This window comes from Malaclemys terrapin, chromosome 8 (assembly GCF_027887155.1).
Source record: "Malaclemys terrapin pileata isolate rMalTer1 chromosome 8, rMalTer1.hap1, whole genome shotgun sequence".
Lineage (NCBI taxonomy): Eukaryota > Metazoa > Chordata > Testudines > Emydidae > Malaclemys > Malaclemys terrapin.
In genome coordinates, this window is record NC_071512.1 from 91519472 (window position 1) to 91539476 (window position 20005).

The window sequence follows — 20005 nt, forward strand, 5'->3', positions numbered from 1 at the left end:
AGAGGCATTCAGTTGCTGGAATATAATTACTGGCACATAGATTTGGTTACCTGCCTTCATTTAAAAGCATGGAAAGTGTGTCTAATGAGGCCAATTTCTCCACTCTCATGTGGTCTCCTACCAAGCCACCAAGAAAAAGGCAACAGAAAAATGTTAAAATGTGCACTTTTAATTAAAAAACCCCAAATCAAGTAAACCTATTTAATCTACATGACATATTTTTTACCAATCCTGTCTATCCATCCATCTATACATGTTTTCTAACATGGTCTTCACTGTATTATATTAACCATACATTACAAAAAAATAAAGTATCATATAAAAACATAAGAATATATTTGAAATATAAGGTAAGTGATTTAGGTAATTTGGCTGAAAATAACAATGAACCTCATCTATTAAAAAAAGAACCAATTTTCATACAAGTAACATGTAAAGGGACTACAACAACAACGCTATTTCAGAACATTGATTTGCAATGCTCTTCTACTAGCTGGGAAACATCTATTTAATAGGCTAAAACATTGAGCCTTGTGAGCACATAGCTGGGGGTCATGAGCTCCTGATTTGGCCTGGGTTATTTAATAAAAACCACTTTGCCTCAGGTTCTCCCTCTATAAAATACATAATTACCTCTTTGAGGTATTATGAAGATTACAGAGATGTTTGTAAAGTGCTTGGTCTCATTATTGTGATGAATGATGTAAATTGGATTCATACTCACTGTTCACTTGGAAGAGAGGAGTTCCTGGACATAGTCTTTGGTGATAAATCATAGTCACTGTCTGATCTGTAAAGAAATGACTCCCGGCGCTGGCTGTGGCCTGGAAAAGTGGTATGCAATACAAGTCCTGAAGAAGAGCTGGCCTGGGGGTCCAATGGGCTGCGACCTGGTGACGGGCCATTTTCCACATCAAAACTATGAACAAAACACATTGTTTCATGCACATTTGCTGATGTGTATTTTCAGAGCATAACATAAAACTTTCAAATACAGGAGGCAGAGTTTTGCATTTATTTTTGAGGTTTCAACCTGTGGCAAGGCCTGCCCTCTCCAGCACAGATAGGGTGACCAGACATCAAACGTGAAAAATCAGGACACGGGGTGGGGGTAATAGGAGCCTATATAAGAAAAAGATCCCAAAATTGGGACTGTCCCTATAAAATCAGGACATCTGGTCACCCTAAGCACAGATGTATTAAAGAAAGCAAGAGGACACAGGAATACATCCTGTCCTGCATCAGCAGAAGGGCTCCCAAACTCTCTGAGTGGCTGCTATTGCTCCAGCTCTCCAAATTCACTCACAAATACACTTTTGCTGTTATAGGGCAGGATTTTGCCCTACGTTAACATAGCTCCTTCCCGTACTGTACATATTTTCTCTTCCTCCTGTCTGAACTTTGCTGAGCTCAACATACCATACAGAGCTGCTAGGTTACTTCTCTGGGCCCCATGGTTTTCCTCGACCCTCTCTCCAGGGTTGTGATAAAGGTCAACTCCCTTTAACTAATCTCGATTAACTGAGCCCCAGTGACGATCCTCACAATGCTAGCATAGAATAATGTAATGTAGATGAAATGCACACAATCCAGTAGACATCCTTGAACAGCATTACTGAACAAACTAGCCCAGGCCCAGCTTTAATACCCATGTCTAGTATGAGAGATGATCTAACAGACAGTTTTCAAGGCTTAACACAGATACACATAAAATAGTTGACTTCAGAATGGTACAAAGTTTGCTGTTAGGAAATATGTACCAGGAAAGCCTGAAATAGCTGAATACCAATCCCACCATACTCATTTGAAGGTACAAATATGGGGAAGAACTTGAAGAACTATGCTATCCATATGAGCTAAGATCAAGTGTCTATCCAAGACCGTGATCAAGTGTCTTGATGTTTTTGGTCTTTTGGCCTCGAAATGAAAACCTTGTCTGTGTTTCCGGGACCTTGAAGTGAAAAAAATCTCTAAATTATATCTTTTCCCTTTAGAATGCATGCAGCTCAGCAACTGTAATCCGCACTGCAGCCAACCACGGACATCAGTCAAAGTTACGCATCCTCAACAATTCTGGAAGTCAGGTCACTTATTTAGGTGCCTAATTTCAGGCAACCAAGCTTGAAGATTGTGGCCTGCACTTTCAAATACATTTCACAGCTTAACCATTGTGAGAAATACTTCTTTAGCTCATCCACTTTCAAACTGCTAGGTTGAGCAAAATGGAGTTTGTTTTTTATTTAAAATCTTCTGTCACCGTTTCCATTATACACCCACTTTCTTATGGGTTTATAACTTGGCTGTTGCAGCATGTGGTAGAAGTCACTTTGGACATTTTAGTAGGAGACACCCCTCATAAGCTCCCAAAATAAGCAGGTCGGCCTGTTTTGGTTGGGTTTTTGGAACCCATCTGACTGATGTAAATACCATCTGTGCTGCAATATCCAAGCAAAAGCAAAATGAATTAAGGATAAATTCAGACTGTATTTTCTTGTTTTTTTAGGTTTATGTCAAACCCTGATTGTTATTATACATGGCTAAATTGTGTTCCTCTTATATGCAAATAGTCCCATTGAAATCAATGGCTGTGACTATGATTTGAGATAAAGTAACTATATTGTTTATTAATGTGGGAGGGAGTTTGGGGTCTCTATATTTTTTTATTTGCAGTGTTTGTTTTGGCTACTTTAGTGTCCTACAACTTCGTAGATCATTCTTTTCTAAAGGTTTACTTAAATTGTGACTGCAGAAATTTGAGTAGACGTCAGTGGTTCCATTAGCAATGAAATAAACACAAACATTACAATAAATATGTATAACACCTTTGTGGAGCCATCTAATTTCTTGTTTGTATTCCCATATGGCATGTAACCATAGAAAACTCAAGTGCTCATCACATCGCTGCTATGCACAACTGAAACAGGAATCATGAATAGGAAGTAATAATGGGTGCATGTAACTGATCCCATAGTTAGGGCTACCATATGTCCGGATTTCCCCAGACATGTCCGGCTTTTCAGTCTATAAATAGCCATCCGGGGAGGATTGCTAAAAATCTAAAAATGTCCGGGATTTCCCCCCGGTCGTCTATTTATAGACAGGCAGCCAAAGCCCCTTCCCTGCTCCCTCCATCCCCTGTAGCCCCTGAGGCCTTACCACGCAGTCCGGCCCCGCAGCTGTCTTCCCCCTCTTCCCCTCCCCTGAACGCTCCGCCCACCTGCTCCTCCCCCTCCCCTGCTTCCCGTGAATCAGATCTTCGCGGGAAGTCTGAAAAGAAGCAGGGGCAGGCGGGTGGCAGCAGCAGGTAAGCTGGGGTGCAGGGGGGGGAGGAGAGCTCCAGGGAGGCGCGGCCCTGGCCGAGCGGCTCCCTCTGGCCCAGGCCAAGCGGTGCCCGGCAGCCCCAGTGGCTCCGGCCCTGGCCCCAGCCGGTTCCGGCCGAGCGTGCCAGTCCGGCCCCGGCCGAGCACCCCCGGCCCCAGCCGCTCCGCATCGGGCCCCAGGGCGGCGGCCCCAGTTCCGGCCGAGCACGCCGGCCCAACCCCGGCTGAGCACCTCCGGCCCAGCCCCGAGCTCCGGCCGGGATGCAGCCCGATTCCTGGGCTCCTTAAAGCTGGCCCTGGTCAGGGGACGGGGGGGAGGGGGTTGGGGGTTCTAAGGGGGGCAGTCAGGGGGTGGGAAGTGGGAGGGAGTGGATGGGGTGGGGCAGGGCAGGGGCGGGGCTAGAGCAGGGCTCCTCCCCCCTCAGTGTCCTCTTTTTGCTTGTGGAAATATGGTAACCCTACCATAGTTCATGAAAAGGAGGCAGAGATTCTATAAAAAAACCTTGCCCCTTTCTGGTTTTTCAGTATTTATTTCATAAAACTGATTCTTGAAAAGTTTGATCAGTGTTTTATAATTGGTGTTCAAATTTAAACTAAAAAAGTGATATCTCCAATTGTAAGCTATAATATTGTAGACAGAATAATTGTAGGCCAATCTGGTCCACCAAGCCACTACTCTCTCCTCATTCAGGAAGTGAGTAAACAATAATAATAATTGTTTTAAAAAATCCAAAATGTTTATTTTAACCACCTTGCCTAAACTAAGACCTGGAGGATTTCCTTACTGTAATCTCGGTCCTCCTCCTCCTTCCCTTCAGCTGGCTGCTACTACACTTGTCCTATCTAATGATGGACTGTAAGTTCTTTTGGGCGGGGAGCTCCTTTATCTATTTGTCTTGTAAAATGCACAACATGCTCTTGACATCTGTAAAAATAAATAAATAGTAAGCGAGGCATTGCTGAGCTACTACACAGGAAGGCTGATCAGATGTGCCAATCTGTTATACAACAGGGCATGAGGTCACTGTTAAGGTTGTGCATTAGAGTGTGAGTTGGATGGAGTTTAGAGTGTGTATTTCTTTTCGTGACTGTTGAAGTTGGAAGTGAAACCCTTATAGCCTGTGTAGGTGCATCACTGACAGCATTGCAGGCAATGCGAAGGTGGCAAGGAACACAGGAGGCTTTTCCCTTCACTTCTTATTTTAAGGTTTTATTAAACATGTTATTTCCTCTGTCTGGAGGGTTTGAGTTATGCCTGAAAGCAACCTTAATTTCCAGCAAATGAGGAGAGGCATTGCTGAGATACGACACAGGAAGGTTGGTAAAGTATGCAAGAAAGATAGCAAAGCTACAGATGTCTAAGGGACCTTAGGGTTTGAAAAAAAGGCTTTTTGAAGAAAATCAGTGACTATGGTTTTAATATTTTCTCTTTTTGTGAACTAAGTTATGCATTTGGAAGCATCACCCTTATGAACTGTATGGAGATTTTTTTTTGAGCAGCTGGATATGCAAAGAAATCCCAGTGCAAGCCAGGCTACTTGAGAGGTCTTGCAGAGAGAGAATGAGAATCTCACAGTACAGAAATGAACTGTTATTAGAGACAGGATGATCAGGATCAACCAAAAAATTCAGGATTTCAACAACCTCCCCCCCAAACTTGCTACTGCCCTGTTTCCATTATGGGCTGAACAAAAACTACAGATCCAAGCATCCTCAAACTTTTAGACAAGCCAGATTCAGATCTGGACGTCTGCTTAGATCTGAACTTTGTGGTTTTGGCCTTTTTCTAATTGTTATGATATTCAGATCATTCCAACAGCTGAGCAAAAGCACAGAGAGTCACTGTGGTGACACATACTACCGTCCCCTTCCAAACACCAGGCACCAAGCATATACTTAGTGTTACTTTTTGCACAAACACTTCAACCGCTCATAGATTAAAATTAGAATTCTTTTTCTTGACAAGCAATGAGTCACAATGTTACCCCCAAGCTGTTATCTAACAGAATAGGGTGTGACTACAGCAACTCGCCTTGAAACAGCAGTAACAGCCAAAGCATCAGAAGTATATGCTGCCTACTCTAGTGTGGCAATTCGTGCCAGAAACATTTTCGAAGAACTGTTTATTTAATATACACCTCTACCCCAATATAACACGACCCGATATAACACAAATTCAGATATAACACGGTAAAGCAGTGCTCCGGGGGGGCGGGACTGCGCACTCCAGCCGATCAAAGCAAGTTTGATATAATGCAGTTTCACCTCTAACACGGTAAGCTTTTTTGGCTCCCGAGGACAGCGTTATATCGAGGTAGAGGTGTACCAAATATCATGTATTTATTCATAAAAGAACAACCGATAAAGTACCAGTAGCAATACATTGTTCACGGAGAACTGGGCAGGTGAAGCATAAATGTACCATTATGTACATTTGTATTTGAGTTCAGATTTTTCACAGTTTTAATGCTTCTAGAAATCACATATTGGACTGGAAAAATACAAGACCAGATCTTCTTCTAGCCTTTCAGTTCCTTGAAGCTGGATATGCAACAAGTTATTTAGCTCAAGATTTATTCTGGCAAGTAAACGACTCCTTAAGGCATTACAAAATGACAAACACAAAGAACAATATTAAGATATGTGACATGGTTAAGGTTCCTGTGAAAGCCAAACTCACAGCACTAGTTTATACAGTTTGCAATGAAGGAGATTCCTATAATCACCATGCTATATTATGGCACTTAACAATATAATAGCTTAAGTACATCTACAAAATGATATATAGCTGAATAAATATCAGAGTTTTCCTTTATGAATGACTCAGTACATATCCTTATTTGTGCACAGAAAAACAACAGAAAAAGCTCAGCTCAATAACAATGGTATTTACAGACATCTAGTTAAAAGACACACATACCCTAATTGTAAAATTTGATCACAGAGGGCTCGTCAATCTAGCAGACAAAGATATAACAAGATCCAGTAACTGGAAGTTGAAGCTAGACAAAGTCATAAGAACGGCCCTACTGGTTCAGACCAAAGATCCATCTAGCCCAGTATCCTGTTTTCTGACAGTGGCCAGTGCCAGGTGCCCCAGAAGGAATGAACAGAACAGGTAATCATCAAGAGATCCATCCTCTGTCGCTCATTCCCAGCTTCTGGCAAAGAGTTTAGAAAGACAACAAAATAAAATGGAGACTGAAGTCTCAACTAGGGTAATACTCTGGTGCGTGGATTATGTTCACATAAATGTGCATTTTGGCACTTGCACTTAAAATAGAGAGACAAGACCCGATCACCATTGTGTCCATGCACAAGTTGGTCCAGTCAGGTTCCACAGTGATGCCTTATAGGTATCAAACCTTCCTCACAAAGACCCTGGGGATGGGGATGTCCTGGTAACTCTGGGGCACTCAGCGCTCAATGTGCTGCCATCACAGATGTCACAAACCTAACACATGCTGCATTGTAACAGGCCTGGGACCCCCACCTCCCCACGAAACACTTGTGACATCCTCCCAAGTTAGGACCCGCCCCCAACATACACACACATATATATACCGGAACAGGGCTAAGACACGCACCCCCGTATCCCCCCCACTGCCCAGGACTCAGACGATCCCTCCCCAAATTGAATTAGGACAGACGTGAAACCCCCCTCCCCATTGCACTGGGACAGGCCTAGGACCCCAACCCTCCCCTCCCTCTCCCCGCATTTGCACAGGCCTGGGACCCCCACACCCCTCTTACCCCAAATCTCTCTCTCCAGGGTCCCCATGGCGGAACTCACCACCACCCCACTCAGCTCAAAGAGGCTGGGGGGCTCCCAGCAGTGGCCTCTCCCTCCACCTGGGCCTCCATGACAGCCACTGCCCTCACACAGACAAGCACCCTGGGGACGGGAGCTCTAGGCAGCGCCACCATCTTGGTCACATTAGAAATAAGGTGCTAATTTTTAACAGTGATGGTAATTAACCACTGGAACAATTTACCACGGATTATGGTGGATTCTCCATCACTGGCAATTTTTAAATCAAGACTGGATTTTTTCTAAAATATCTGCTCTAGTTCAAACAGGAATTAATTCAGAAAAGCCCTATGGCCTTTGGTTTTACACAGGTGGTCACTTTAGATGACCACCGGGACCCTTCTGGCTTTATAATCTATGGTAAAATAGGCGTTTGTTAACTATTGACTTGTGTAAACTAAAGTCTATATGCAAGAAAATAATTGAAAAGCAAAGACTGAATTGCTGACCTATTAAAAAGGTTAGGGTAGATTCCTACTGTAGAAAGACTTATTGAGACAAATGGCCTTTTTATAATCCCTGAGGCCTTTTTATTTTTAAAGAAACAGACACAGCTGTGCAATTCAGGAACAAGCATGAATCATCAACCAGACATTAGTTGGGTTGAGTACATTCCAAAGATCATTGAACAACAACAGAAACAAAATAATAGATCAAAAGGGAAACTCCACGGACACCGCTAGTCATCAAAGAATAAAACTGACATGAAAACAAAACCAAGAACGTATTCAGGTTAGAAACAAGAAAAAGAGAAGAATTTTACCACATCCTGTGAACTGCTGTTCCATCAGGGCCAATCCTGGCCATTACATGGGTCCACAGTGGGGAGGGAGAAACTCCTTCTCACCCCACACCTGCATAAGGGCTAGGCAGAATTGCAGTCTTTGCATCTGAGGGAGAACAGGGGCTGCTCTGAGCCTACTGTCCTGGGAGGGCATGTCCCCCCCAAAAAGAGTGAGATGGAACATCGAGGAGGCAATGGCACAGCTCCCCTATACGCCAACCCAAGGAGCTGGCTGGTCACACTGGAGCAGTAAGTGGAAACCCCAAAAGCAGTGTGTGCGTTACTTCTGCAATGCCACAGAGTCCTGGGAGGAGATAGAATGGCCACTTGTGCTCCTCTGGGGCAATGTAGGTACATTCAAGCCCTTCATATTTACTCTGTCTTATTAAGGAAACTCCTAGGAGTCATTGGGAATGTTGGGTATGCAGGGAACACAGAATTAAAAGGGATCTTGTCTTCTTCTATGGATGAAAAATGCTATATAAAAAGCTAGGTATTGCTGTTATTATTACAAAATATTCTCATGTATATTAGAGAAATATCTCGAATAAAATCAAAAGTAATAATAATAATAATAGAACTAGGGAAGCCTTTTGCCTTATGTTTGTATTTAGTAACATAATTTATTTTAACAAGGGGAACTGCATTCTCCCTCAGTCCTTCTGCATTTCAAGCCCTAATAAAACCATAATAAACAGTCAGCACAGAGACTGCCAGTAGATGGCACAAGTTAGCAGTAGCTTGCTTAGACACCTGCTGATTGAGGCACTTGCTTCAATCACAGATGCAAAAACTATTAATGCAACAAATCAATCAACAGAGGAATAACACATTGAAATGCCAAGAGAAATTCTGCTTGAATGTAAAATACAACTAAGTCCTACGCACCGTGCTGGAAAACACAACAGAATTAATAAAAAAAAAAACCAAACCCACAAACTGCCCACATTCTGCTCTTTTACATGGTGAAACCCCACTGAATTCAAAGTGATTGCACTGACCTAATTTAGGGGGCAAATCCAACTAGTACCTTCATAGCCAAAGAGATTTCCTGGGGAGAAGGACTAGTGCATTTCCTATTGCACAGGATTTGGGATGAGGAGGGTCTGCTCTATTAGGTGGGAGGGGTCAGAGGATCCACGGCTCAGTAGATCCTCCTGCCCTCCCTCAAGGTTACCTTGGGGCAGCAAAGAGCCATTGGGGAGAAGTAACTGACCCAGAGTGGCTGCAGAGCTACTCCACAGTCTCTCTCATGTGATCCCTGCAGAAATGCAACACTCCATAAGAACATAAGAACGGCCATACTAGGTCAGGCCAAAGGTCCATCTAGCCCAGTATCCTGTCTTCCAACAGTGGCCAATGCCAGGTGCCCCAGACGGAATGAACAGAACAGGTAATCATCAAGTGATCCATCCCCTGTCACTCATCCCAGCTTCTGGCAAACAGAGGCTAGGGATACCATCCCTACTCATCCTGGCTAATAGTCATTGATGGACCTATCCTCCATTAACTTATATAGTTCTTTCTTGAACCCTATTATAGTCTTGGCCTTCACAACATCCTCTGTCAAAAAGTTCCAAAGGTTGACTCTGCGTTGTGTGAAGAAATACTTTGTTTTGTTTGTTTTAAACCTGCTGCCTATTAATTTCATTTGATGACCCCTAGTTCTTGCGAAAGCTTATGCTCTAATAAATTTGTTAGTCTCTAAGGTGCCACAAGTACTCCTGTTCTTTTTGCTGATACAGACTAACACGGCTGCTACTCTGAAACCTAGTTCTTGTGTTTTCAGAAGGAATAACACTTCCTTATTTTCTTTCTCCACACCAGTCATGATTTTATAGACCTCTATCATATCCCCTCGTTAGTCGTCTCTTTTCCAAGTGGAAAAGTCCCAGTCTAATTAATCTCTCCTCATATGGAAGCCGTTCCATACGCCTAATCATTTTTGTTGCCCTTTTCTGAAACTTTTCCAATTTCAATTTATCTTTTTTGAGATGGGGCGACCACATCTGCACGCAGTATTCAAGATGTGGGCATACCATGGATTTATATAGAGGCAATACGATATTTTCTGTCTTATTATCTATCCCTTTCTGAATGATTCCCAACATTGTTTGCTTTTTTGACTGCTGCTGAACATTGATTGGATGTTTTCAGAGAACTATCCACAGTGATTCCAAGATGTCTTTCTTGAGTGGTATCAGCTAATTTAGACCCCATCATTTTATATGTATAGTTGGGATTATGTATTCCAATGTGCATTACTTTGCATTTATCAACATTAAATTTCATTTGCCATTTTGTTGCCCAGTCACCCTGTTTTGAGAGATTCTTTTGTAGCTCTTTGCAGTCTGCCTGGCACTTAACTATCTTGAGTAGTTTTGTATCATCTGCAAATTTTACCACCTCACTGTTTACCGCTTTTTCCAGATCACTTATGAATATGTTGAATAGGACTGGTCCCAGTACAGACCCCTGGGGGACACCACTATTTACCTCTCTCCATTCTGAAAACTGATCATTTATTCCTACCCTTTGTGTCCTATCTTTTAACCAGTTACCGATCCACGAGAGGACCTTCCCTCTTATCCCATGACAGCTTACTTTGCTGAAGAGCCTTTGGTGAGGGACCTTGTCAAGGGCTTCTGAAAAGCTAAATACACTATATCCACTGGATCCCTCTTGGATTTATAGCCTCTAAAGTTTTACATTGCTTTATTTTTGAATGCAGTTATTTTTTGTACAACTTTCATGATAGAGATTGCAGTACAGTACTTGTACTAGGTAAACTGAAAAATAGCATTTCTTTTGTTTTTTACAGTGCAAATATTTGTAAAAAAATAAATATAAAGTGAGCACTGTACACTTTGTATTCTGTGTTGTAATTGAGATCAATATATTTGAAAATGTAGAAAACATCCAAAAAAATTAAATAAATGGTATTCTATTATTGTTTAACAGTGCAATTAATATTTTTAATCATGATTAATTTTTTTAATCGCTTGACAGCCCTAATGCAAATAATTCATTTAGTTTCTCCGCAATGGCCTTATCGTCCTTGAGTGCTCCTTTAGCATCTCGGTTGTCCAGTGGCCCCACTGGTTGTTTAGCAGGCTTCCTGCTTCTGATGTACTTAAACATTTTTTTGCTATTATTTTTTGAGTCTCTGGCTAGCTGTTCTTCAGTCTTTTTTGGCCTTCCTAATGATATTTTTACACTTCATTTGCCAGAGTTTATGCTCCTTTCTATTTTCCTCACTAGGATTTAACTTCCACTTTTTAAAGGTGCCTTTTTGCCTCTTACTGCTTCTTTTACTTTGTTGTTTAGCCACAGTGGCACTTTATTGGTTCTCTTACTATGTTTTTTAATTTGGGGGTATACATTTAAATTGAGCCTCTACTATGGTGTCTTTAAAAAGTTTCCATGCAGCTTGCAGGGATTTGACTTTTGGCGCTGTACCTTTTAATTTCTGTTTAACTAACCTCCTCGATTTTGTGTAGTTCCCCTTTCAGAAATTAAATGCTACTGTGTTGGGCCACTGTGGTGTTTTCCCCGCCACAGGGATGTTACATTTAATTATATTCTGGTCACGATTACCAAGCAGTCCAGCTATAGTCACCTCTTGGACTAGATCCTGTGCTCCACTTAGGACTAAATCAAGAATTGGCTTTCTTCTTGTGTGTTCCAGGACTAGCTGTTCCATGAAGCAATAATTTAAGGTGTCAAGAAACTTTATCTCTGCATCCCATCATGTACCCTGAGGTGACATGTACCCTGTCAATATGGGGATAGTTGAAATCCCCCATTATTACTGAGATTTTTATTTTAATAGTCTCTCTAATCTGTGTGAGTATTTCACAGTCACTATCACCATCCTTGTCAGGTGGTTAGTAATATATCCCTACTGCTATAGAGCATGGAATTTCTATCCATAGAGAGTCTATGGTACAGTTTGGTTCATTTAAGATTTTTACTTCATTTGAGTCTATGCTTTCTTTCACATATAGTACCACTGCCCCACCAGCACGACCTGTTCTGTCCTTCTGATATATTTTGTACCCTGGTATTATTGTGTCCCATTGATTATCCTCATTCCACCAAGTTTCTGTGAGACCCATTATATCAATATCCTCGTTTAATACGAAGCACTCTAGTTCATCCATCTTATATTTAGACTTCTAGCATTGGTATATAAGCACTTCAAAAACTTGTCACTTTTTAGCTGTCTGCTATTACGTGATGTAATTGAATGGGACTTTTTTTCATTTGACTGTTTCTCATCCTCTCCTCCTTACTAGGACATAGAGAATCTCCATTAATAGATCCTCCTCCCCTAAGGGATGTCTCTGTTTGAACCACGTGCTCCTCTGCACCTGTCAGCTTTCCCCAGCCCTTAGTTAAAATTAAAAAGGTCATAGAGCAGTTTTTAAAGTGCCAGCAATCTGGTTCCATTTTGGTTTAGGTGCAGCCCATCCTTCCTGCATAGGCTCCCCCTTTCCCAAAAGTTTCCCCAGTTCCTAATAAATCTAAACCCCTCCTCCCTCCACCATCATCTCATCTACGAATTGAGACCTTGCAGTTCTGCCTGTCTAACTGGCCCTGCGTGTGGAACTGGAAGTATTTCAGAGAATGCTACCATGGAAGTGCTGGACTTCAATCTCTTACCTAGAAGCCTAAATTTGGTCTCCAGGACCTCTCTCCTATCCTTCCCTATGCCATTGGTACCCACGACCACTAGCTCCTCCCCAGCACTGCACATAAGTCTATCTAGATGTCTCGAGAGGTCCGCAACCTTTGCACCAGGCAGGCAAGTCACTATGCGGTTCTCCCAGTCAACGCAAACCCAGCTATGTTTCTAATGATCGAATTGCCTATTACTAATACCTGTCTCTTCCTAATAACAGGAGTTCCCCTCCCACAGAGAGGTATCCTCAGTGCGAGAGAATACCACATCATCATCTGGAAGGAGGATTCCAACTATGGGATTGTTTCCCTCTGCTCCAGTTGGATGTTCTCCTTCCCTGAGACTTTCATCCTCCTCAGCAGCACAGAGGCTGTCAGACTGAGGATGGGACCGTTCTACTGTGTCCCGGAAAGTCTCATCTATGTACCTCTCTGTTTCCCTTAGCTCCTCGAGTTCAGCCACTCCGGTCTCCAAAGCCCGTACATGGTCTTTGAGGGCCAAGAGCTCCTTGCACCGAATACACACATACGCTACCTGCCCATAGGGCAGATAATCATACATGCTGCATTGGGTGCAATAAACTGGGTAGCCCCCACTCTGTTGCTGGACTTCTGCCTGCATTCTCTTTTTACTCCTGAAGCTCATTCCTTGTTGTTGTTGATTTGTTTTTATCAGGGGGTATTTTTGGCTTTAAGTTTAAGGAATATTAAGTGTATCTAGCCCCCTCTGAGGTTCCCCCTCTAAACTCCCTCACAAAACTCCCCTGTTAGCTGCTCCTTTTCGCTAGCTCCTCTGGTCACTTAGGAGTGGGCTTTTTAAAGCCCCAGTCTTCCTGTATAGTCCCACCCCCTGGTTAAGGGTTGATGGGTGCTAAAGGGCTTAGGGAACAAAGCCTCGTTAAGAAGCTCTCAGCCTTGCCTAGCAGGCTGCTAGGCTCAGCACATGGTCTACCCAAGCAGAATGCTAGGTACGAGTTCCTAGATTTTCTCCTTAGAACAGGATTTGTCACAAATCTTTCTATGGGAATAACAAAAAAGTATATATATCCTCATGGCCTGAGGAAGAGACTGGGTCTGGAATGCATACACAGAGTTCCTAATCTAATTTCTTCATCAGACCATGGGTGTCTCCTACCAACATGCTAATTATATTTCTACTTCCAGGTCTTATTGAAGTCCATGGCAGGGTCTTGCTTTAATTTCAGAAAAAAGGAGAGATTTGGTCTAACATTCTGAATTTCATTTGAATTCTGATTGCATATCCTGTGGTTGCTGTGCCACTTCTTGGTCTCATTACAATCTTCATACCGTCTCAAGATGTAGAATAAAAATATATAAAATCAAGCCCATTAACAAGGCAGTTTTTATACATTTTTTGCTCATGTGACAAAACCATTTATCCTGAGAAGGAGAGAATCAATCCTACATAATATATAGACTACATTCTGTTCTGAGTTCCACAAACGCATCTAAGGGTCTTTTTTTTTTGGCCATTTAACACACTCCAGTGAAAAATACGAATTTCCATAGTTGCTATGGTGCCATCATTGCTCCCTGCAGTGGAATTTCAGGTGATTCTGACAGACGTTGCTAATGATAAAGCTCATCTTACAATGACCAAAATCTCTTCCCCACAAGACAGCAACTAATATTCTGGTTAGATTTTCAGATTCATTAAGTGTACTTTCCTAAAGGGTCCCTGGCAAATGCAGTTACTTACATCTTCAGCGCTTTACATTAATGGCCTCTTCTAGATGCGCTCTAATTTTGTGCACCTGTTTCATATTATCAGAACAGCTTGTTATTTTCTCTGGATGGCCTTTTTTAATCTGCAAATGAGTGTACTTAAAACCAGACATTCTTTCATCATCACTAAGATCCAATATAATGTTTATCATATCACTGCATAAAACAGGACAGAGAAGACAGACTCAGAGTGCCTGTCCTGGACATATTATTTATTATACAAGACAAATCAGGTGTTGATAGGCCAGTTCCTGAAAGATGCTGAGCAGTGTCAACATCTAATTAAAATCAATAGGAATTGTGGGTGCTCAGTGATCTCAGGATTTGACCCTGTAGAGCTGCCTCTTGAGACTTCACATAAAATAACTCTTTAACCTAAAATGTCTAATACCCAGAGACTGAGTAAATATAACAATTATTCATTTTTGGGCTAACTTCACCCTTCCCCTCCTGGTTATGACTGCCCCTGGGTACGTGGAGGGAGGGGATGAGATTAGCAAAATCCACACAGGAGATCCGTACTGAGGTTGTGTTGTGGTGCTCAGCACTGCAGGAGTTTAATGTACATGCCTGGTGGGACATTTGGGGGTGTCTGTAAATCTGTGACTATGTGGGTCCCTTAGTCATTCAGCCCTTCACAGGATGAGTGTCTCTGTTTGGGGGAAAAGAGGGGGTTCAACCCACGCAGAAACGATTGCAGCCCTAAGGCTGCCATAGAAGCAATGAAGTAGCTCTATCTCTGCTGTTCCACCTACACTCCAGCTTCTGGGTCTACTTGGCACAGAAAGGAGAATTTCCCTTTTTATCTGCAGTGAGAAATCAGATGTTACAACATCTTCCACAAAGCTGGTTATGATATCCCATCCATCCACCTAGCTAGGCTTTTATACTGCCCTCATCACTATGCAGTCTGAGAGCCTGAATTTAGATTCCAGTAAAATAACCTCCCTTCTCATCTTCAACATGCTCCCTGGATTTGCTTCTCCTTTAGTACTCTCTCTTTACCGCCACGCATTTATTCTCCGCTCTGTTCCCTATGCACCTCAAATACTAGACATTTTTCTGTCCCTTCTCCAATACTGCCCCCCATTAGACATGGCCTCCCTGCATTTAGTTGCTACTCTGAGCAGTTCAAAAGACATGACTTACGAGGAGAGGCTGAGGGAACTGGGGTTATTTAGTGTGCAGAAGAGAAGAATGAGGGGGGATTTGATAGCAGCCTTCAACTACCTGAAGGGGGGTTCCAAAGAGGGTGGAGCTCAGCTGTTCTCAGTGGTGGCAGATGACAGAACAAGGAGCAATGGTCTCAAGTTGCAGTGGGGGAGGTCTAGGTTGGATATTAGGAAGCACTATTTCACTAGGAGGGTGGTGAAGTACTGGAATGGGTTACCTAGGGAGGTGGTGGAATCTCCATCCTTAGAGGTTTTTAAGGCCTGGCTTGACAAAGCCCTGGCTGGGATGATTTGGTTGGTGTTGGTCCTGCTTCGAGCAGGAGATTGGACTAGATGACCTCCTGAGGTTTCTTCCATCCCTAATCTTCTTTGATTCTATGATTTTATGACTCATTCCTTCTCCCTAGTGTATGGCATCCATTAAACAATAGAACAAAATCAATCAAAATCTCATGCTTAAACCTTCAAGGTGGCCACAGTACTCTTCATTAGTGCTATGCTTGATTTCCACTGGATAATTGTATGATATGGAATATCCTGCCTTATTTACTAGTATTTGTAAATGTAAACTGTCATCTGCTGTGAACCATGTTATTAAACCTCTGCATGAATTATAAAGAGTAATGGATGTTTACCTGAATTTATTTTCTCTGAATATACAGGTTCAGTATTCTTAACTAGGAGTTCTCCACTTCCATGGAGCTGGCGGGAGAGGGGGAGGAAGGGAGGCGTATGGAGATAATAGAACCAGAACTGTCTATCACCGAGTGGAGCTCTGTCCTACTCACCATATAGAATGATTCCAGGGCTGCAATGTGTTTAAATTATGACTGGAAATTGACTTGAATCTGGACCCAAAACACCCTTGAACTATGGGAAAGTTGAGACCTAATGGAACTAACCTTTGTAACTCAGGCCTAGCTCTAATATATTTCAAAGGCAAAAATAATATTAACTGGGAAATGAGTCCCACCCCCACTAAGATATTCTCCTGGCACAGCATGCAAAACTCCCCTTGACATCATTGAGCTTCCGCTGTAGCGCTTGGTTTGTGAGATTCTTGCTATGACTTCTGCTCTCTAGACTTGCATATCTGTATGATCATCACTGTAGTATCTGAGGGTGTGAGACCTATGAGAAGATGAATCCGTTCTCATAGCTCTGTTCACGTATCACTTTAAAATAATAGTTCAACTGGTTTCATTTTTCCCCACAGCAGAACACATCTATTCAATATAAGCATAGTTAGTTTTCGAAGTGTTGTACAGTCCTCATTTTGAACCACTGTTTTTTTTCCTTTTCAATTGTCTTCTTGTCAAAATTAAGATAGTCCTTCTCATCATAATTGTTTACTATGAAGAAGACATTGTGCTACCTGCTTGTTCAACATCAGATCTAATTACTGCCTTAAATCTCAGCTGTTAGCACATTCAGCACTTAAACTGTTACTTCACCTTGTTCCCACACATTCATTCAGTAGCAAGAAGATGTATTAAAGCAGAGAACAGTTCCTGCACGATTTGCTTTTAACATTTTCTGCCATGAGGACACTTTTATTTACAGACATTTATTTATTTAAGATATTTATAACCATTTGAAGCCCTGGTATAGCTGCATCAGTGTTACCAACAGCGTATGCTTTAGGGTAGACAGGGTGCAGAAGTTTTTACTGCAGAGTGGATGACATGGCAGTGAAAATGCTTGCCTGAGTCTAAATTAGAAAGATGGATTTGTGATTCTCCTAGCAGAGACGAGACCTGAGAAAATACTAAATATTTTAATGTAATCTTTTAAATCTTTTAAACTATACTGTATGAATTTTAGATAGATAAATACCTTGAAAACATTACCCTACAATACACTAAAAATAAATACTGAGTTTCTGCTTCCCTATTTCATACTCAATTAAATCCATCAGTTGTAACCTTCCTAAACTGTGCATCTCATGTGGTCTGGCTGTTTTGTCATTTTACAATGGTTTATTTCCACTAATCTCCAGAGACTGCAGGGCATAGTTGGAGATACCAAATGCCCCCTCTATTCTTACTACAACAGTTTTTAAATGCAGATGCGTGTGACAGCCAAGTAATCCTTTCTTAGCAAAAGCAGCAATACAAGTGAACTATTTCAAGGGTTGTCTTTAATATAAAAAACATTGTTCTCTCCTTTCTCACCTATTGCTGTCCAAAAACCAAGTTACTAATAATCTATAAAAAGTATGGCGTCGCATGCTAAAGTGAAGCAATTGCATTGCTTGCAAAGTGCTATAGACCGTACTGCACTTTCCTTCCAAAATGCATCACGTAATCTGCTTCTGGCAGAAAGGTTACAATCGCCAATAAAATGTTTCCATTTGTGCCTATCCCTTTGATATCAGCAATAACTGGCAGCACAAGGAGAAGGAAGAATACCTTGCCTATTGGATATAATAGTTGAAAATTAAATTCGCTTGTGGAGAAATCTTGAAGGGTGCTGGGCACCAGGGTGCTGAGCCAAAAGAAAAGAATAAGATTAAGCCTAAAAAAAAAAATCTTGCCAGTCCTAACATTCACTCATTTCACACAGGGTTCACACAGCTCTGCTCATATTTTCTATCATTATCTGCACAGTGCTCTCCTGCTATGCTATTTTCTCAACCTGCTCTTTTGATTTACAGCTAATCAAAACCAAATCTGTTCTTAAACATGCTGATGCTTTCAACTTCATGAACTGCTCCTTTGAAGGAAGCAGTTCGATTCCCTGGATGAGCCAATTTAAATAATGTTTTTCAATTTAAAACGCTCAGCATTAGCAATTCAGTGGGATTGTAACACCATTCTGTGACCCATGTTATGCAGGGCATGAGAAAAAACAGTCTTGCCATGTACGTGCCCATCCTTCTGATAGCACTTCCACAAGTTTCTGGAAAGGTCGGCTCTACAAAAATGGTATTATTCTCAAACACTATTGTGCACACTCATGTTAGCACCCACAATGCTGAACACAATTTGTCCAGGTCTACAATGACTGCCAAGTTCTGTTCAACATTAGGCCAGTTTTTGCTATCACATTCAAGCACGGTAACATTTTGTTATGTAAACCAGGCCTCTTGGTCTTTTTGGTAACTATTCCCTCTGACTGGGATCCCCACTCTGTCACTCCGAGTGCAGGAAGTGGGGGCCCGCAAAGATTTTAAAAATTAATACTTGTCACTCCAGGCTTGTATTAAACTCCCCAGGTTACAGCTTCTCTCTGACCTTGGCTTGGTAAATGCTGCCACCACCCAAATGCAAAAAAACCCCTTTGAACCCAGGAAGGAGCACTTGGGAATTCCTCCCTCTAGGGTACCTTCAAGCCCTTTCACCCACCCACCCCGGGGAAGAGCTGAGAAAGAAAACAAAGGAAATTAGCTGTGCTACCAACTAATCAAACAACATGCACAAACCTCTTAGGACACCAAAAATCCAATCCTGTTCTTAAAAAGGGTAAATGTTATTAAAAACAAAAAGGAAAAAAATTACATCTGGAACTTAGGCTTTTTGCTAGATCTTAAAAGAAACAATTACAAAAATTAAGCACCCAAAATTGTTTTATTGGGGGTCCAGCTTAAAGGTTACAAACAAACAAAAGCATCTGGAGTTAGCACAGAGGAGATCCACAAGCCAAAATAAGAAATAAACCTGACAGCGTCTAACTAAACATTCCCTATCCAAATTATTTCTTCTAGATATGGAAGATACTTTTTCATACCTGGTTCAAACCTTACACAGCATTTCTGCTTACAGCATTGCTGCTCCCTGTCCCTGCAGCCCAGAGAACAACAGACAAAGGGAAAAGTTTCTGTCCCAATTTTAAAAAGGTCTACCTTCCCATTGGCTCTTTTGGTCAGGTGGCCACTTTCTTTTCTTTACCTGGGGAGCTTTTAACCCTTTACAGGTAAAGCAAGCAGAGAACAGCTACCACATGGATTTTACAGCTAACTGGCTGATTGGGTGTCCGTAAAAGGGTGCTATCCCCCGCTTCATTTATGACGGATGGTCTGCTGTGTGTGCACTTCAGAGAGAACTCTGAATGATACAGCCTGCTGATGATGCTTTCTTTTGTAGATATCAGTGGATTTCCCCCTTTCCTTTAACAATCTGAGAGTAACCAAAGACTCGACTCAGTTACAGATGGTAATGAAAATAATACTTTAATCTCATAAAACACTTTTCATGGACAAAGCTCAGAACAGCTCACAGATCATTTTACACGTCAAGTTACTTGCTCAAAGCCTCATAGTGAGTCCATATCAGAAACTAGAAAAGAATACAAATCTTCTGATTCCCAGTCTCACATTCCAACCACTAATTGAAAGTGCTTATCTCTCACACAAAGGAAGGAAAGTACTCCATGCTTGTAGGTAACCTGGTCATAACCATAGTTTATTTCATCTTGGACTTTAAAAAAAGGGACTGTTGATACTTCATTACACAGAGTACTCTACCTTTTAGAAAAAGACAGCAATCCA

The 20005-nt window shown here is 41.8% G+C and overlaps 1 protein-coding gene across 3 annotated transcripts in view; it reads right to left on the reverse strand.

Annotated features, from left to right (window-relative positions):
* PDE4B (phosphodiesterase 4B) overlaps nucleotides 1-20005 on the reverse strand; it is a 403030-nt gene that overhangs the window by 97810 nt on the left and 285215 nt on the right. For all 3 annotated transcript variants that reach the window (XM_054038005.1, XM_054038006.1, XM_054038007.1), the window contains one exon: nucleotides 725-919. In XM_054038005.1, coding sequence (XP_053893980.1) covers nucleotides 725-919 — 195 coding nt within the window. The remainder of the gene's footprint in view (nucleotides 1-724; nucleotides 920-20005) is intronic.